This window comes from Histoplasma capsulatum, genomic scaffold (assembly GCF_000149585.1).
Source record: "Histoplasma capsulatum NAm1 scaffold_4 genomic scaffold, whole genome shotgun sequence".
In the NCBI taxonomy this organism is placed as follows: Eukaryota; Fungi; Ascomycota; class Eurotiomycetes; order Onygenales; family Ajellomycetaceae; genus Histoplasma; species Histoplasma mississippiense.
This window is the reverse complement of record NW_001813979.1, coordinates 952613-972071: the sequence shown is the minus strand read 5'-3', so window position 1 is coordinate 972071 and position 19459 is coordinate 952613. Positions and strand designations below refer to the sequence as shown.

Genomic DNA, 19459 nt, shown 5'->3' with positions numbered 1-19459 from the left:
ACATACGCAACTGAAAAGTAAGAAAGACAGTGCAAATAAAAAGAACGTTATACAAGCATATATTAAAAAAGCAAAATGAAGAAAGAACCAAAAGTGACCAGGTTCAAAGGGAATGAAACCCACTCAACCATTAAGTCAAGGGAGTCAGTCACCATCCATCTTCCCCTGGCGCAATTATCGCTCCAAAATCTTCCCACCACCCGTCTCCCGCGAAAGAAACCTGCCACCAGTCCCCAGCCCCAATTTCTATCTCGATACCAAGACACAATCCAAACATAACCATATCTCCCTGCATCATTTTACTCCTCTTTCCCCTCCTTGCCCTTCCTCTCCTCCTCGCTCTCACCAGTGTCTTCACGTGCAGCAATGATGAGATATATAATCAAGACAACATTTACTGATATCGCCGCGAGGGCACCGGCATATGAGGAGTCTCCTGCGGGTAGAGATTTTTCATGTAAGTTTTTTTTTTTTTTTTTTTTTGAGGGTATGTGGTGGACGGTAGATAGAAAGGGCTGGGAAGCGAAGCGGAAAAATAAGCAGAGAGAGAGTTTCTTAATTCAAGGGGGTAACGAGGGACGAGGGATTGGATTGATTGTGTGTGTGTATGTATGTATATAAATATAAATATATTACATCCGAATGATGGGCACAAAAGATGTGGCAAATTATATAAATATATGTATATATGAATATATACATATACGTATTGTAGAAAACAACGCACCTCCACAGATCGTATTCAGCGTGCCAAAGTATGTGCCCAGCGGCGCGCAGATCATCGCCACAGTGACTAGGACGAGTTTGATGATGACGGATCTAGAGTGCGAGATAAATCAGTGGTGATGCACAAGCGAGCTTCTGATTTTCTGCTTTTTATTTTTTTTTTTTTTCCCCTTCCGCTTCTTCGCGTCTCATCTCCTTTTCTGATCATTTTTTTTCTTGGTGGTCTTTTTTTCGGCATAACATATGTTACTATATCACCCTCTCGTTGTGCGGAGTTGAACAATAACACCTGGAGAGATGATATACAGATATAAGGATGCGGAGGCTTTCCGTTCCCGATTCGGGGCTTACGGGGAATCAATCCCCTTCATCCAACAGCTGGGAATAAGACGGGAAGAGACAAGACTTCATGCAAGAAATGAATCGATAAAAACGAATCCAAAGTATGCATGGACGAAATGAATAACTTACGAAGGAAATCCTTCCTGGGCCTCATGTGCAGATTGCGTTGCTGCCGCTTCAAAGCTGAAATCCTCTTTCTTGGCAGCGGCGGAGCGGCGGCTGGCCATTTGTTCTAGCTGGAATCTAGAAAGGGTATTTTTTATTAAAAGGGGGGTTGTTTATGATATGATTGTAGTCGCGTAGATAGCTTTGGATGGTGGTTGTGGTCAGAGATGGCAACGGATATCGGGGTTTTTTTTTTTGGTTGCTGACTTGTGGCGGGATATTTTCATTTACGGTTGGTCGTTCAATGTATGTACTAAGCAATGCAACCCTGGCGTTTTTTAAGTGGTAAACTTGTATTTTGCCATTTGTGGTCTTGAGTTATGAAGCTGGGTATTTATTCCTAAGAATTGCTGGAGTTTGTCTGGGAAGCTTGTAATCATAGCACCGTGATATTGTTGTTTTCAGGCTGTGTTTCATACAATCTTAAAAGTCTAAATTTGCTAACTCTGGGTGTTATGATTCTATTTGACGGTGGAAAATAGAAATCCGCGCACATAAACAAGACGAATCAGGCGATGGCTCCCAGATTCCTTTCGTCCAACATTCCCGACGCATACCTCCCGCCAACACGGCGTCTATCAGTGAATTCCCTGCGAACTGCTATCCCAATGCGCCGTTTGCATGAAGTCGATATTACCGCATCGGGAAATGGACCCGCCGTTGCCGCGAGATACGGCAAGAGATGAGTCAGCAAGGCTTATCGCCACGTGATCACGGGTGTTCCTAGGCGCGTTTTTCTGCCGCAAACCACGCGAGGAGGAACAAAAAGGCCTGGAGGAGCAACCACTTTTCACCACGCCCGCTGCCGACCAGTCCTCCTCCAGCTCCTGATATGACACCTTTTCACCTCGAGAGAGCTGCTCATCGGGTTGACTCTTAGGAGAAAGACACCCGATTCTAGTCTTATAAGTTCCTTTATACCTTCTATGCCGCTCTCAAATACTTTTAATCTAGTTTGTCGATTCATTAAGCTCTGAAAAATATCCCGGCTCTGAAGAGCCACCTCACAATGGAGGACCTTGTTCCCGATACCCCCGTTCGCGACCAGAAGGCTGGCCTGTCTTCCGTTCAAACGGGATCTGATGTCGAGACTGATGATCAGGACAGCTCAGAGTTCGAGGAGACCGTAGCTACTGTCCCTCTATCCAAACATGGATTGCCAGCACAGAGATTATTCACTCCCGCAACACAACAATTCACCCAAAAAGCTACCCAGCCCACACAAATAATAGACCGAAATCACAACCATCCTTTTTCGCCCTCTGCGCAAAATGCTTCTGTTGTCCAAGTCGTCACATCCTCGCCGCTGGCCCCTAAGCCTACTCTTTCCCGTCCTTACTACGCACCCGGTGCTGGAGTTTTGTCCAATTCAATGGCTCCTATCGGGACGCAGTTTAGGCCTCCACCGATGGTAAACGTGCCTATTAAAAGGCCTCCTGCCATTGACCTTGACGATGATGGCCCAACCTACCGCGGCGGGTCCTCGGACGAGGACGATATTCAATTTGTTGGGACTACCGATATCAAGCGGTCTACATTTGCGAGGAATTCCAAGAGCCCCGATAAAGAACGCATCCTGGAATCACCAATTGCTACGAACGGTGCTGTGAATCGTTTCAAGGAAATTACCGCCTCCGCATTCTACAACCCGTCGTTGGACACCAATAATGCGAAGCTGTCTGTAAAACGTTCGGTAGATAGCATGTCCTCTGCGCCTGAGGACAGATCTGAGTCTCTGAAGAGATCTCGCCAGGGAAGATTACTTTCTCGTTAAACGACATTGAAGATTACCAGACTAGAATCAAAGTTGAGCGAATTCTCAACGTTTTCCCGAGCAAACCCGTCCAGCTTATCCTCAACACCCTCGTATCTAAGAGAGGCAATTATGAAGACGCTCTAGATCATCTAGCCCAGTTGGAGGATTATTTTCCCACCGGTTCGATCTCTGACGACGAGCTAAGTTTGGACCGCAATGTGCCCAAGGTGGAGCCAGCGAAACAACAGATTAAGGCGAGAACGCGCATTCAGGACAAGTGGACTTCAGGCCAGAGACTGCCAACCCAGAAGAGTGGATCTGACGGAGGCTCTGCAGCTCCCCGTAAACGACTGATCAGGGGGGCAAGAACACGTTCTTCGTCTCCCCCATCCGGGACATCACCAGCTCCGGCGCATGTTACCAAGAAACCCGGTAGGCTCATCAAAGGGATCAAATCTAGACCACGATCAGAATCCCCAGAGATACCATTCGTCGAGATTGACTCATCTGAATCCGATAACCATGAGGAGTCCGAGGACGATGGTATTTTGGAATCGAAAGTCCTTAAATTTTTCAATTCATGTTCCGTGGCAGATCTCTCCGATATCGCTGAAATCCAGGAAAATATCGCCAACACCATTATCTCAAAACGTCCGTTCAATTCTTTGAGCGCGGTTCGCCAAATCACCAAGGATGATGAAACGAATGGAAAGACTTCAAACGCGAAATCGAAAAAGTATGCGAAAAAGCCAATTGGGGACAAAGTTGTCGACAAGTGTCTTGACATGTGGACGGGTTATGAAGCCGTAGATGCACTTGTTTCTAAATGCGAAGCACTTGGAAAGCCAGTTGCAAACGAAATGAAACGATGGGGCGTGGACATCTTCGGCACGAAAACAGAAGGCGAGCTTGAAATCGTTTCCTTGGATACCGAGAATTCGTCAGATAGGGCTCATGATTCCGGAATTGCCACTCCCTCAAGTGGCTGTTCATCTGGCGCCGACGATGACGAACTTAAGCTCAACAATATTTCACGCAAGAGGCAGCAATACATTGGGCAGCCAGTAATAATGAGTGAATCGATTACGCTGAAAAATTACCAGATTGTTGGGATCAATTGGCTCAACCTTCTTTACCAGCAGAATTTAAGTTGTATCCTTGCAGATGATATGGGGCTTGGGAAAACTTGTCAGGTCATTGCCTTTCTTGCCCATCTCTTTGAGAAAGGAGTTAAGGGTCCGCATCTTGTTGTCGTTCCCTCTTCGACCCTGGAGAACTGGCTTCGTGAATTCTCAGTGTTCTGCCCAAAGCTGAATGTCATGCCTTATTACGCCAACCAGAACGTTCGGGCTGAGATTCGGCAGCAAATTGAAGACACGAGGGACTCTATAAACGTTGTAGTCACTACTTACACAATTGCAAAGGCAAAAATCGACGCGGCCTTCCTTCGCTCAATGGACTTTTGTGTTTGTGTATACGACGAAGGCCATATGTTGAAGAGCAGTAAATCCATTCTTTACGAGAAACTTATCCGGATTCCGGCTCAGTTCCGGTTATTACTTACTGGCACTCCACTGCAAAACAATCTCCAGGAGTTAGCTTCGCTTCTCGGATTTATCCTCCCGTCAGTCTTCAAGGAGCGAAAGGAAGACCTCGAGTATATCTTCAGCGCTAAAGCCAAGACGGTCGACGACACACATTCGGCGCTACTATCGGCACAACGCATTGCTCGAGCAAAATCCATGCTCACCCCCTTTGTGCTTAGGAGGAAAAAGCATCAGGTGATCGATCTGCCGCCCAAGCTCACCAGCGTGGAATATTGTGAAATGAATGAGGCACAAAAGAATATATATAACCACGAAGTCGAAACCGTGCGGCAGCTCATTGCAGATCGAGCTGCTGGAAAAAAAGTGGGCAATAAGTCCGCCAACATCCTCATGAAACTACGCCAGGCCGCTATCCATCCCTTATTCTACCGTCGCCACTACAACGACAAGACTCTCAGTCGCATCGCCAGAGCATGTGTAAAGGATGAAAAATGGGCCGCATCAGACCCAGACCAAATCTACTTGGAGCTATGCGCATACAACGACTTCGAAGTCCATACCCTCTGCGAGCAAAACCCAACCACCCTCTCAAAATTTACCCTCAAAAACGACGAATGGATGCACTCCGGCAAAGTCGACAAGCTCTGCGACTTATTAAGGCGCTTCAAAGAAAACGGTGACCGTACCCTTATATTCTCCCAGTTCACCATGGTCATGGATATCCTCGAGCATGTTCTGCAGACCCTGCAAATGCGTTTCTTCCGCCTCGATGGGAGCACCAGCGTCGAGGACCGCCAGTCTACCCTCGACGCCTTCCACGAACAAGTTGATATACCCGTCTTTCTCCTTTCAACCAAAGCTGGCGGCGCCGGCATCAACCTCGCCTGCGCGAATAAAGTTATCATTTTCGATTCCAGCTTTAATCCACAGGAGGACGTGCAGGCGGAGAATCGCGCGCATCGCGTGGGCCAGACGCGCCCGGTGGAGGTTGTACGACTTGTCACAAGGGATACGATTGAGGAGCAGATATATGCGCTGGGCCAGACGAAGCTGGCGCTTGATCAGCGGGTTTCTGGAGAGGACGATGGGCCTGCTGCGTCGAGAAAGGGCGAGGAGGCTGGTTTGAAGGTCGTGGAGGAGATGGTGATTGCGAAACTTGAGGAGGAAGGGAAGAATGGGTCTAGTGGGTCTGTTGCCATAACTACTTCTCCTTCTGAAAGAGTGGAAGCGGACGCGGAAGCGAAAGCGGCCTGATAGATGAAAGCCTTTGGATATATTTGCCAGACATATAAGGACGAGTTTTCGTTTCTTTCTAATGTTTTCATCTTTCTCTCGACATCCGTTGGCATGCCATTTCCAATGAATCGAACCCAAGGCAAAAGCGTTCGATGCCTCCCTCCTCGCTGTTATCCTATCCTTTTCCCCTTTTTATTTCGCTCTTCGTGAGGTTTGCGAATTTCCTCATCTACGCGCCGTTCCACCGTCACGCAACCTTGATCGACGCCACGACATTAGAACTTATTTTATCGCGTGAGCCCGTACGCTGCGCTTGTTCATCTACTGCCATGCTCGTTTAGCTCCGTACTTTCAACTATTTGGCTAGAATCGTCAGTTTTCCTATCAAGCTCGATCAATTACCAAAACGAACCAAATTGGCCCTCTTCTCTGCTCTTTTTTCCCCCTTTCGGTACAAGGGGGGAAAGATAAGAAGAAATACTAAAATAAATAAGAAAGAAGATGGGCCGTTTAATAAATTCACATTCACTCGAGAAGTTAGACTTCAGTCACTCCTCAGTATCCCGGATTCTCTTCCCGTTTCTCCTACTTAATGTTTCTAATTTTCGGAATATTGATAATTGGTATGTACGGCGAAATAATACTTTTGTTAATAGAGAGAGTCTTTTTTTCTTTTTGTGTTCTTCAGTTTCCTTTCCCCTTCATCTACCTAGGGAGGATAACATGGGGTTAGAAATTTCTTCGATTTTTTCCCCTTCTCATTATGTTTCAAACATCCCTTTGTCTTTGCCAAACCAGAAAATGGGAGTTCGGTACGGGTTTGTGATATGATATTATTTCAGCCATCGTTCCAGCCGTCTTCCAGTCTAGCCGTCATTAATCTTCGTCTCCATTGACGTCTTCTGTCATGTTACATGGAAGGCTACATCCATCTGCAGTTGAACCCGGCCATTTCACATAAACCATATAATAAATTAGCCTCTATAACCTCGCTTGCAGTGCCATTCAATGCCCATGTCCATTGTTTCATGCGGGACACAATCAAGCCGGAACAATGTTCTGCAATGGAGAAAATACAAAGGAGATATATATATATATCCCTTGTTGTTGACCGATCGTTGGTTCGGGGAAAACTATCTATCGTACATAGTAGTCAAATTGCTATCTCCCCGCCCTCTGTCCGCTCCTGTGGGAGGGATGAAATCCTTCAAATGACATCTAGGTTAACGAGGTGGACCGAACCCACAGTTAACCGCGTTCTTCTGCCTCCCTTCTTCATGTCCGCGACCTGTTGACCCTGCCACTGCCCAGGGTGGAGAGATGCAGCACTGAGTATCTCGTGGAAGCAAATGATGGGAACTTCTCTACTGACATGGGATGAATGTCGGTGGTACTAGTATGTACGCAGCATGTCCACGTTGCCGAGGCTGTTGAATGTATAGTTCCTTGGTGATATACTCTTCGCGTTCTCCATTGAACATGGTGCAGTGGGTATTATGTCGTACTTTATTATTGTTGTTATTATCACTAGGGACCGCCGAGGGTTTCAGCCATTTCCTTGCATCGTATATGCCGATTAGCTGCTGTGTAAACCACAGGCACAGAGAAGTCGTTGAAGGAACTTCGTCAACAATACCGACGAAATCCGCCGCGCTGCAACAAAGCACTCTTTGATTTTGATTTCGATATCTTCACAATTCCTGGATTCTTCGCACCTCGTGCTTGGTCGACAGAAAACTGGTTGTTCCCCCGCTCTCCTGTCTTTCCTGGGGGTTTCTGGCTCTGAACAGCGCACCACGCCCTCTTCTTTGGCTGAATTGAGAATGCGACGACAAAGCTCTCATGGATCGCAGTGACCGCTGCTTGCCCATCACAATCATCCTTACTACAAGGAGGAGGGGGTGGTGATGCCATCCTGTCTGCCTCTTGAGTTACACCAGCTGCGGGCTCGCGACAAGTCGGAAGGATTGAATACGCAGTAACTCCACGCCAAGCTGTCGCGGTTTAACACGGCAGTATCAATATTTGTGTAGTACAAATTATGGGAGGATTGAATAGATTGGAATGGGGATTAAATGACATGGGGATTGTTTCACAAATCCCCCGCTCGAGGGACATCTCCCTGGCCAGGGACAGATTTCCCAGTTCCATTATATTATTAAACTTGTGCACGGATTCGATGGGAAGGCAACCCTCTAGAAGGCCAACTCTTCTTCTATTCTCTACCGACACGGCTCCAGGTACTGAGAGACATGAAGAAGTCAAGCGATGCTGTGTGAAATAGATTATAACGATCTACAAGCTGCCCTGAGCTCGAGAGCGCAGGAAGCCGAGCAGACTTGCTTTTTCGATGTGGCTTGTCTCCGTTCCCAACTCCTGCTTGCCATGATTCGCCAAATATCTTGTGAATTTGAGACCCACAAGGCGCTGTCGATCGGCTTACTTCTGAAGACAAGCCATGCGCTCCTTGGGCTCTGGAGGGTTCGCGATGGAACGTTGTGCCTTGGCGGGATCAAGGCGAAAACCAAACTCCTTCTGAAGCTTGTTCCAACATATATGTGCTGGGCGATAGCGGCTTTCGTGCACCCAAGAGTTGCTCATACCCTATGGCGCGCACACCGGGATTTTGTAGACTTGCTTCAGTCATTGCTTGTTGTGCCGCAGACTCGTACTGATTCTGAAGTTGCTATTTGGGCCGCTGGATGTCGGACCAGCTTGACATCATTAACTTAGGGTAGTCCTCGGCATCACGGCGCTACTGCGTAGACGCCGTTTCCCCTGTCCCCAGGATTCCCAACGCCGTACCAACTTGGCACCGACATTAATTCACAAGGATAATCCTGTCGCAATGCGGAGAGAGAATTTCATGCTCCAGTACTTCACCTCGGCTCCCCACTAATTGTGCAAAAACAAGCTTAGCCCCGAAAACCCAGCTTTGGAGATAACACTTTCGGCGAGCAAATCGTATTCCAATTGGTTTCCGCCAAGGGAGCTGGAGCTTGAAATGCCTATGCACGAAGAGAACTATACCAAATTACGTAGGTGGTATGCGGACCGCATTCAGTCCCTCATGACTACTGCATGGACGGCGATCAGCGGATGGTAGAGCGTGCTGGAAGTCCGTGTCTTTCCCAAAATGAGGAACGATTCACAGAACACATGGATCCGCTATTCTGTTTCTACCAACCGCGGCTGCCCTCGCATCGCATGCCCGTTGTCACGAAAATGCGACAACTATAAAGTGCTCAGGATCCCGCATTATCCTACTCCCAACCTCCGCTCTTTCAGGTTGCACGGATATGGGCCAATGTTTTGGAGACGTTTCATATCCATCGCATACCTTGTGCCCGTAGTTGTTCCCCCCCTGAATCGAGATACTCTGCAGCCGACTGAGCAGTTAAGACTCCTGGCCCGCCGCCTACAAAATGAAGACGGCTCAATTGCTTGCACTCGGGGCTGTCCTTGCAACGCATCTGGTTGCTGCTGAGACTCCAGATGTCGAAGCGCAAGGTTTCCCGGGTTTTCCAGATTTTCCTAAAATCCCTTTCCCGGGTGACTGGTACAATAAATTTCGCCAGGTTACCCCTGTACGTATATAGCACTGTCTTCTAACGAAATATCGCTGCAGCAGAATAATTGATAATAGAATATGCTAACTGCCCTCATTTTTACCCCCCGGGTATAGGAAAAATTGATATGGCATATTGGCATAAAGGATCTGATGGCAGGAGCAAAGAAACTTGAAGGCATCGCTTACGCCACTCCTGAACGAAACCGCGTCTTCGGCACCAAGCCCCATAATGATACTATTGATTATCTTGTCAGAGAGCTCCAGCGGACCCATTTTTACGACGTCGTCAAGCAGAAGCAAATCCACCTGTGGTCAATGTCCAACGCTACATTTAAAGTCAATGGCAAAGACACAGAAGTTACTCCTATGACATATAGTCCGTCAGGTCAATCGAAGGCGGACATCGTCCTGGTGAACAACCTAGGATGCGTTGCTGTAGGTCACATCCCAGTTTAACCTAAAGGGACACAAGGGAAATAATTTATACAAGGGGACGCAGAGGAAGAAGAAACGAAAAGGGGGCGGCGCATTATCATCGCTAAACGTGACCCGATCTTACAGGAGGATTTCCCACCAGAAGTGAATGGCAAAATCGCTCTGATCCTCCGTGGCGATTGCACATTCGGCCTCAAATCCGCGCTTGCTGGCTCGGCTAAAGCCGTCGGTGCCCTTATCTATAACAATATCCCCGGCCCACTTTCAGGAACTCTGGGTTCTCCCTCTGACCCCAATGGGCCTTACCCTCCCACCGTCGGGATCTCCAAGGAAATTGGAGACGATCTCGCTGCCCGCGCGGGATCCGAAACGCTGACAGGTGAATTGTTGGCTCACTCAGAGTTTCAGAACCGCACGACGTAAGTAGTCCTCCAGGACAATGAGTCGGTAGGTTATGACCTGTTGAATAACCGGAAATACGACGGTGTAGATTCAACGTTATTGCGACCTCAAAGGGCGGAGATAAAAATAACATCATCGCGATTGGAGGCCACACGGATTCCGTTGAAGCTGGTAAGTACATGCGTGTTGCCTCCCACAACCAGGAACAATCTCTAAATAACCCCTCCCCCACCTCTCAGGACCCGGCATCAACGACGACGGCTCCGGTATAATTGGCAACCTCATCATCGCGAAGACCCTCGCAAGATTCAAAGTTCCCAACGCCGTCCGCTTCCTCTTCTGGACAGCAGAGGAATACGGCCTCCTCGGCTCACAATACTATGTCGACAACCTGACCCCACAGGAACGCGACAAAATCCGCCTATACCTGAACTTCGACATGACCGCCTCGCCCAACTACGCCAACATGATCTACGACGGCGACGGGTCCACCTTCAACGTCACCGGCCCCGCTGGCAGCGCGGAGATCGAGAAACTCTTCCAGAAATACTACGAGGATCGTACGCAGCCACACATCCCCACCGAGTTCGACGGACGATCCGACTACGACGCGTTCATTTCTGTCGGCATCCCCAGCGGCGGCATCTTCACGGGCGCGGAGGGCATCAAGACCGAGGAACAGGCGAAGATGTTCGGTGGCACGGCGGGCATTGCCTATGACGTCAACTACCATGGCAAGGGCGATAATGTGACGAACATCAACAAGGACGCGTGGTTGCTGAATACCAAAGGCGCGGCGTATGTGCTTGCGACGTATGCGCGCAGCACGAAGGGATTGCCGCCTAAGGACCCACCGCCCAAGGACGAGAATCGGGCTAGATCGCTCGGGAGGTATCGGGGCGTGAAGCCATTCAATGGCAGGTGCGATGATGTCCATGGACACGGCAGAAGGTGTACCTATTAGGTATATATATATATATATTGCTGTTTATGTGGTTTTCTTTCTTCCGTACAGAGTTGTTGAGGGGGGTCCCAGCGTTCGGTGCGTGCAGGCCATCCATATATCATCTTCCCCCCCCCCCCCCCCTCCTTTTTTTTTTGGAGCATGTAGATGAAGGAAATCTATAATGATGGATAATTCAGGGGCGGCGGTATATGTAAATCAGTATGAATCACCAAATAACATGAGATGAAATATATGCTGATTTTTATTTCTCTTTTGGTTGCTGTGGGATGGAACGCAAGCAAAGGATGAAGTAAAGACAAAGATTAGATAGAGTAGGTTAAGGTGAGAGGGCGTTCCCGTTTCTCTTCACTGTCAGATAGGGAGGGGGAAAGAAAAGGTGTGAACATCTATGAATTGGCGTAGATAACAGTCAAAAATGAGAGGGAATTCCACCAATATAACGCCATTCTTATGCAAATAATATGATCTAGTGGCGCTGAATAGCAGGACAGACCGAGAATAGCAAGTAGAGACGAGAGGTAGATCGCGTATTTTTGACGAATATGCGTAACGGGGAAACTGTAAGGAGAAAGAAAACGCGGATTCAACCGTGTAGAGGACTGGCGACAGGCGCATTCTCCATCGCAGGACGTGGGTGTGCAGCAGCCATGTTCATATCCATCAAGACGGCAGCTGCATCAGGCCCCAGATTCACATTCCCATCGCCCACCGTGGACGTACCGGCCGTTTTCTTAACGCCTTTATCCCTTCCCATTCTACCACCAGGAACAGGATACGCATTGCAATCACCAGCACTGATGCCCGCAGCCTTGGCAGTCTCATTCGTCAACATGGCCCTTTGCACCGCGTGACTTTTGATCTTCTTATATTTCTTATTTGTGTTCTGCTTCTTCTTGTCACTCACCGAGTCATAGTCATCCTGCACAGAAGCAGCATCAGCAGCAGGCGTCCGCCCGATAATCTCATCCACCTCTCTCGCCCGGGCAATCAAGTCCTCAAACCCCAGCACCCGACAGCAGTCCTGATACGACTTGGACTGCTTCGCGGCATTGAACGCCCGCTCCTTGCCCGGAATAAGCATGTTGAGCAGATACTTGGTATTGCCCCATTTGTTCTCGCACTGCAGGCAGAGATCCATGTAATCGCGCACGATTGCGCGCCAGGGGAGGAGGCTGCCGTCGGCCGCGCTACGGAAGCAGGACGAGTTTGCCTCTGCGCAGGTGGCGATCATGGCACCGTCGACACCGTACTCGGCCATCAGCGCCAGGCCGTGGTCGCGCGACTCGACGTCGCCGTTCACCAGGATGGCGACGCCGGCGGCGCGGCAGATGGAGGCGATCATGGGCAGTTGGTCGCGGATGGCGCGCTCGCGCGGGCGCATCGGGGTCGTGCGGCAGTGCACGGTCAAGCCTGTGATGCCTGTGGCGCAGAGGCGGGTGACGAGGTCACGGGTCCGTTCTGGGTCGGCGAGGAGGCGGATTTTCACGGATATGCCGATCTGATAGGGGGTGCCCACTTGCTGCACCAGGGCTGTGAGGATGGAGACGAGGCGATCGGGGGTCTGGAGGAGGGCAGCCCCCATGCCGCCGGTGGTGCTGAATGGTTTAGGGCAGCCGGCGTTCACATCTATGCCGGCGACGTCTGCCGCGATGATTTTGGCGGCCTGGACGGCTAGGTCGGGGGAGGCGGTGCCGATTTGGAAGACCAGCTTCCCGCTTTCTCGATGCGGATCGAGGCGGTAGATTATGGATTCTTTCGCGGCTTGGTTATTTTCGCGCCCACCGTTGGAGGGCAGGCGAGTAAACTCGACCATGGAGTTGCGCGGGTTTATGCGGCGGGTGCAGCCGATTAGGGCTCTGTCGATTGTTTCGGGGCCCCAGACGAGGTCCGCGCCGTATTTCAGGGCCAGAAGGCGGGAGGGCAGTTCCCCTGAGCGGACCATGGGAGCGAGTACTATTTTACCGCGATAGTCCACACCATTTTTAGGGATGGGGACTCGGGGAGTGAGGGAGGACGCGATGGTGGGAGGGGAGGGGGCGAGTGGTAGTGGCGTTTTAGCGATTGAGCCCATGACTAGTAGAAGGAATCTTTTGAGCATGACATCGCTAGAAGATGTGGATGAGAAGGTATGTCGGGGTGCGAGCAAGGCCGGTTCTACAGCATCATGCGTGGTTGGCGTTTGTGGGATATTAGACCTCGTTGGTGATTCATCTTGGAGCGGCCGAAAAAGGCAAATTTCTATACACATCACGTGGAGATAACGATAACAAACTACAAGACACTCTCCACCGCACGTTACCCTTATATAATGGATTCCACACATCTTCTTTTCCTTCCTTTTCTTCCTTAGCGATTAGCTACTATATTATTGTTACATTCTTACTATACTCTTCTGTTACTACGCGCTACATTACTATCTTCTACTATTCACTCTTCACACTGTCATCACCCCTCACACACTCACAGCAATCTTATATTAATTAAAGAATGCTTTGAAATTTAAAAGTCTCACTAAGTATTCTGCATGACTCTGAATCATCAGAAACAACTTTTATAATTCATTTATTATAATGTTGAAAAGTTGCTATTCAAGCTATTGACATCAGAAGCTGCTGAAATATGCAATGTTATTTTGACAATTAAAATGAGATACCTTGCAGAAAATACAAATATCTTATATATTAGAAAGTTCAGTGAAAATCAGTGGATCAATCTGATCCAATGACATCAAACCCTCATTGTTCACCACTGTGATTTACTCACATGTACACACAACATCCAATCACCAATGGAGAAATTTTGGCGATTCCTGTTAATATGACTGTCAACTCTTCAACTAATACAAATGCCGACGATAGAATTAGCTCCAATATCGAGCACCAAAAGCCAACTGAATATACTACCCTTCTCCCAAAGGTAGCTGATGCAACGGCGTATCAAGTCATGATGAGAGATAGATTTTCAACCTGCAAGATGAAGATCGAGAGAGGTGGCAATTGATCACGAGCGAATTTACCCTACTACTGAAGGGATCTATACCTGTCGTCCTGGCATATACTTTGTAAAATAGCAATAAAAGCTTTTATTTCATTATGGCCTTTCGGCCTAAGAGCGTCTAAGCTCAGAAAGAAACAGAAGACATTTTATATGGCACCCAGCCCACTCCTCTTCCAGCTGCTCCACCACAGCAGGACAGTAGCCAACGGTGGTGATGGTTCAGCGGCGTAAACGGCAAGGCGAATTCATTTCATTTAGCGAGCGCGTAACGGAGCTTGCCCGAGCACGACGGGACTTCGCTGCTTCTGGAAACCAGGAAGTCGTGCTTGGCGGTCAACAAGACTGCGGAGTTCGCGACGCCAGCATCCAACTCCTCTCTGATATGAGTAAAAGCTCAATGCCTCCTCATCTAGTCCAAGGCAAGTTTGACCATTTGCTCCAGGTCGCCACGGTCGAGAACAATATCACATTCCCCGTTGCCGGCCGGGGGTCGCAAAAGAAGGTCTTGGAAACGGATCACCATTGGGGCACTGGCAGAATAACCACTGGCGCTCTTAGTAACAGTCGCCTCCTGTGTCAGAACAGGACGAGGGCGAGCAGCTCCATCACGGAATTGCCACATCTCAAGGTGGACTCGGTGATTGCGGAATACCTTTAACGTGATCACCACTCGTACCTCCCCCTGGGATTCTGTTAACCACCAGCTGGCGTCTTTCTTTAACTTTGAAGCAGACTCAGAATACCCAACCTCAAGAACCAGGCTGGGCCATTCGTCTGATCGGGCGGCCGGGAGTAGGCGTGGCCGGAATGATGTATCAGGAATTTTGGTGCGTGTTGTTCCATGCACATCTTTTGATCCACAGGCTTTCATTTCGAGAGAAAAGTCTGTTCTCATTTCGTCCAGTTTGCGTTGAAGAACTTTGTCAAAGTAGCGGATAGCACTTTCATGATCGCCAGAAGGCATATTGATGATAAGGAGATGATTTGTGAGACTTTGATCTTTGATGCGTCCAAGATGTCTTTGGTTGGAGAAGTCTCGCATTGTATCTCGAGCTACATTCTTAAACACAACATAGCTGTCCAAGATTCGTTTTCCATCACTGTCATAGTGTTCAGTATGAGTGAATAAGCGATCCCTTTGAAGAAGCTCCTCAAGGTCCTCTGCCCCGAGACCTTCAGCATCATATTGGCTGCTTCCAGGAGGCAAGGCTTCAATCATCTGCCTAACTTCATCGTTGTGACCTTCATTCATGGAAGCGTTTGACCAACCCATTATTGTGTATTCTCTGCTCCTTTCGCTTTGTTATGAGAAAGTTAAGATAAGAATAGATGGATGATGGCATGTTTAAAAAGGGTTTTACGTGAATGACATCATTCTCCCGTACTGAAAGCTTTGTATATTGCAGCGCCCTCAAACTTAAAACCTGCCAAACTACCGAGGCTCACCAGTAACTTTAGATTTTTAGAAGGCCTCGATGATGTACAGTACAGTATATAATGGTTATCCTCGTAAGGAACCACTTCTTAGATGTGGCTATCAAGATACATTTAACCAGCAGCCAGGCATATGTGTATTCCTCAATTCTAAAGGGACATTCTTCTAATTGCTGTATTTCCTTGTAAACTTGAATGTAAGGGGATTCGGCCATCACATTCTGGTTTCCTCTAACCAACCTTCATATTGGATATTTATGAAAGAATTGAGAAACTTTTAATTATAATTATAATATTTCCTTATATTCTAATTTGGAGATTAAAGATAATCAAGAATCATTTATAATCAATCTAAAAAGATTCTTCAAAAATAAATAAATTTTTAATACTTTTAAGATAGTAATGAAATCTCTGCATCAGTTTCAACAGCAATTTCATCAATTATACTATTTTATATACAAAGAGCTCTCTATTCAGAGAAATAATATTCAATTCATTCAATATTATATCATTCAGTATTATATTCTAATTAAAATATCTCATTTTTTATTAAAAATCTGCTAAGTCATAATCCATGGGATATCTCATTGTGTGGTCGCTAGCTAACATTCTCTAGAGTAATCACGATTCACGACGGTGGAGTGGCCGCTGTTGAGGGGTTTGGATTGGTTCCTCCCCTCTACTAACCGCAGCGTATGGAAAATATTTTGATTATAGTGATCTTCAAAAATTAATTAATAACCACCACTACATCTATCTATAACATAAAGATTATCTATATACTCATTAGAAGGTGTAGAATCCACTGTAGATTGAAATTCTATAGAATTATCTTGTTGTGATTGAGTGGCTGTAGATTTTGTAGATTTGATTTCAATTGACTGAAGATTCTTATTGAACATTTTTTTCATCTCATCTGCTCTACAGGTCGTGATCTTGTGATTGGCATTCTTAATAGTGAGGACTCCGTCTACTTGCATCTGTCTGCAGGAGGATTTGACAACCTGACATCTATTTGCTTGATAATGATCTGCAAGTTCACCCTCACAGTGCGCGTTCAATTCCGCCTGGACCATGCTACCCTTGAAGATCTTGTCCAACTGCCTTGTCAAATCAGGTGTAAGGGTATCCTTCACATCTTGTAAGGCCTTGGCTGCTGCATTGATTTGGTGATGTAGTTTTGCAACTGTCTCTGAGAAGGTTAATTGCAAAGAGGCAGTTGACAGTCAATCTGCAGGCAGCGGGATAAAGTGATTGCATACATCACCATCACCATCATATATGTTGAGATCCGGGGCATCATCAATGGTAAGAGGTCTCAATCGATTGAGAATTATATCGCGATTAACTGGATACATTCCGCGGTCGGCAAAGCCAGCTCGCACAGTGCCAGGTTTGAATGCTTGCAATCGGACGCTCTCCAGATTAGCAAGGAATTGTCTGCCACCATACTGCTCATATCCGTAGCGGGCGGCCTCATTAACTGCCTTTGTATGATAATGCTTATACTGCTGAAAAGGTACGCCATCAAGAGGTTGTAGAATATGACTTGTATGAGATGGAAATCTGAATAGAATAATCTTATGAAGGTTGCAGTATTGGATGAATTCTTCTGTGAGATGAGAACCATGATTGTTCATTAATAGCAGTCAATGACTGCTCATTTGACACTTTTTTGTCATCTTATTGAACTGCTTGATTCATTCAAATCCAATCTTATCATTTGTAAAGCCAGACTCGGATGCGGTGATGGCGTAGTTGTCAGGTAAGTTGAAGTGTGTATACCAATCCTCTAGATGGACCTTCAATTTCATTATAATCAATGGATTCAATACTGTGCCATCTGCACTGACACACTCCACCACTGTTATTAACCCGCGGGAGTATGATGACTGTATGATGGAATTTGTGTCTCTAAAGGCGGTTATAACCCACTGTCCACATCCTTCTTTTTCTTGAAATCCAATCTCATCAAAGTTGTAGATATCGCAGGGGAAAAAGTGATATTGATTGAAGACAGCTTCATATCAATCAAACCAGTTGATAATGAAGCTTATATCCTCGCAAGACACCCATTTTGAATTCATGAGCTTTTGCTTGACCCATTCATAATCTGGCAGGCGTTTGATGAATTGATATGCCCACATCTTGCTTACTGTGGGAGGTGCGGTCTCTGGATCTGTATGATGCTGTCTCAACATGCGGTTCGCGGCGGCTTCGATATGCTCGATGGTGGGCGGGCAAAAATTAATATCCAACTGATGAATCCATATCTTAATTGCCTCCTCCTGGCTGTCATTCAATGCTCTATTCAGTGGAACCCTCATAGTCCTTGATTTCTTCCCGTTGATCCTCCCATACAAGGTGGCATATGGGACTTTGAATTCTCGCGACAGAGATGTGATTTTTAATTTTGAATTGCTTTTGTACGCGTCAACAGCTCTTTGCAACTGCTCCTCAGTGTAATTAGAAGATTTAAGCATGGTTATAATTAATGATGATTATTTGAAGATGAAGAATGAAGATATTGATAATATTTTCCGTACGCTGTGGTTTTCCGTACGCTGTGGTTTTCCGTACGCTGTGGCGCACTCACTAGAGAGAGTGAGTAAGCATGGCACGGTTAGTGCCCAACATTCTACACTTCTTGTGGGAGGATAACGTTGTTGTCATTACTAAAACTAACTACGCGAGAGCAACACAATATGTTGGGGGGCACGTGATAGGGTAGCCGTAGTACCCACTAACACCCCCCCCGTGCTACGGCGCCGCCAACGGTCACACGGCCAGTCTAACTGTGCATGGAATCATGATCAATTTTAGTGTTAATTTCATTTTCATATATTTTAATTCTGGTCTCATATATTGTTTATTAAATTAGTCACTTTACACTGTTTGTATTATAGCTCTGATTTCATTTCACTATTTATAAAAAATATTTAAATTCTGAATACTGTTCTTATCTTGATATCTGAGTCCCAGTCTCATTTGGTCCCATTTTACAATATGGTATCAAATGGGATCATGACTTACTCATAATTATATAATCAATATATTTTTAGTTAACTACATTTGATGATGTCTAATTATGCTGTGAGTGTTACTCATAGAATGAACGTTGTTATGTATTAAAACTAACTAGCCGAGCAACAACTAAATAAGATTGGGGAGCACGTGATCTAGGGTAGCCGTAGTATTCACCTACATTTACCACATATTGTTACCTTTTCGAAATCAACAACAAAAATATCATTATATATCAGTAGATATTTTGAACATTTAAAAAAAATAAAAAAAACATCTGAAAACGTTATAAAAAAAAAATAAAGTAAAATAAATGTCATTTTTTCACTCTATAATGATTAAAAAATTTATTATTCAATGCTTGAGTGATCTCCACAATCAATTTAATATCTCTCACAGTGAAAATCATTCATTTACAATAAATCATAACTTTAAAACCATCTGTGAAATGATTAGTGAGATATTATTACATTTGTTTTCACATGATATCATATATTTAAAAAGTGTAATTATAACATATGTACATTGATTAACGATCTAGCACTATTTTAAATACAGATTATAAATTGATTAAAAAAAAAAAGAGAAAAAAGATCAGAAGAAAAGGTTGTATGAAAAAGGTTTTTATAAAAAGAAAATCAAAATGAAAGAATATCAGAAGCAGCTTCACAGTGAAGTATAAAGCAGAAAAACATTGAGAATTATATGAAAGAATCATTAAAATTACACAAATGCAGAGCATGAGAAACTACACAAGTGTATGAAAGAATTGTTAAAACTATATGAGCATTATTATTATTCTTCCATTATAGATGTATGCAGTCAGTGACTATGACATCTACCTGAAACACTCTAGG

General features: G+C 46.1%; 8 protein-coding genes across 8 annotated transcripts in view; 2 read left to right on the top strand and 6 right to left on the bottom strand.

Moving 5' to 3' along the window:
- Window positions 1-299: 299 nt before the first annotated feature.
- Window positions 300-1295, bottom strand: HCAG_04315 (predicted protein; the record flags this gene model as incomplete). Its single annotated transcript, XM_001540425.1, has 3 exons — window positions 300-436; window positions 728-819; window positions 1198-1295. 3 exons carry the CDS (start codon window positions 1293-1295, stop codon window positions 300-302), a joined length of 327 nt encoding a protein of 108 aa, XP_001540475.1.
- Window positions 1296-2242: 947 nt separating this feature from the next.
- HCAG_04314 (conserved hypothetical protein) lies at window positions 2243-5790 on the top strand (the record flags this gene model as incomplete). Its single annotated transcript, XM_001540424.1, has 2 exons — window positions 2243-2926; window positions 3028-5790. The coding sequence occupies 2 exons, from the start codon at window positions 2243-2245 to the stop codon at window positions 5788-5790; spliced, it is 3447 nt and encodes a 1148-aa protein (XP_001540474.1).
- Window positions 5791-9197: 3407 nt separating this feature from the next.
- HCAG_04313 (hypothetical protein) lies at window positions 9198-11144 on the top strand (the record flags this gene model as incomplete). The annotated part of the gene is made up of 5 exons (XM_001540423.1): window positions 9198-9359; window positions 9488-9778; window positions 9905-10197; window positions 10269-10351; window positions 10420-11144. 5 exons carry the CDS (start codon window positions 9198-9200, stop codon window positions 11142-11144), a joined length of 1554 nt encoding a protein of 517 aa, XP_001540473.1.
- Window positions 11145-11730: 586 nt separating this feature from the next.
- Window positions 11731-13358, bottom strand: HCAG_04312 (hypothetical protein; the record flags this gene model as incomplete). Its single annotated transcript, XM_001540422.1, has 2 exons — window positions 11731-13100; window positions 13343-13358. 2 exons carry the CDS (start codon window positions 13356-13358, stop codon window positions 11731-11733), a joined length of 1386 nt encoding a protein of 461 aa, XP_001540472.1.
- A 1195-nt stretch (window positions 13359-14553) lies between these two features.
- On the bottom strand, window positions 14554-15417 carry HCAG_04311 (predicted protein; the record flags this gene model as incomplete). Its single annotated transcript, XM_001540421.1, has 2 exons — window positions 14554-14796; window positions 14893-15417. The coding sequence occupies 2 exons, from the start codon at window positions 15415-15417 to the stop codon at window positions 14554-14556; spliced, it is 768 nt and encodes a 255-aa protein (XP_001540471.1).
- A 914-nt stretch (window positions 15418-16331) lies between these two features.
- On the bottom strand, window positions 16332-17218 carry HCAG_04310 (predicted protein; the record flags this gene model as incomplete). The annotated part of the gene is made up of 3 exons (XM_001540420.1): window positions 16332-16335; window positions 16362-16768; window positions 16841-17218. 3 exons carry the CDS (start codon window positions 17216-17218, stop codon window positions 16332-16334), a joined length of 789 nt encoding a protein of 262 aa, XP_001540470.1.
- Window positions 17219-17605: 387 nt separating this feature from the next.
- Window positions 17606-18061, bottom strand: HCAG_04309 (predicted protein; the record flags this gene model as incomplete). Its single annotated transcript, XM_001540419.1, has 1 exon — window positions 17606-18061. The coding sequence occupies one exon, from the start codon at window positions 18059-18061 to the stop codon at window positions 17606-17608; it is 456 nt and encodes a 151-aa protein (XP_001540469.1).
- A 1313-nt stretch (window positions 18062-19374) lies between these two features.
- The window catches only part of HCAG_04308 (predicted protein), a gene marked incomplete at both ends in the record, with an annotated part of 741 nt that continues 656 nt past the window's right edge, over window positions 19375-19459 (bottom strand). The window contains one exon of the mRNA XM_001540418.1: window positions 19375-19380. Within this exon, the coding sequence (XP_001540468.1) occupies window positions 19375-19380 (6 nt within the window). The remainder of the gene's footprint in view (window positions 19381-19459) is intronic.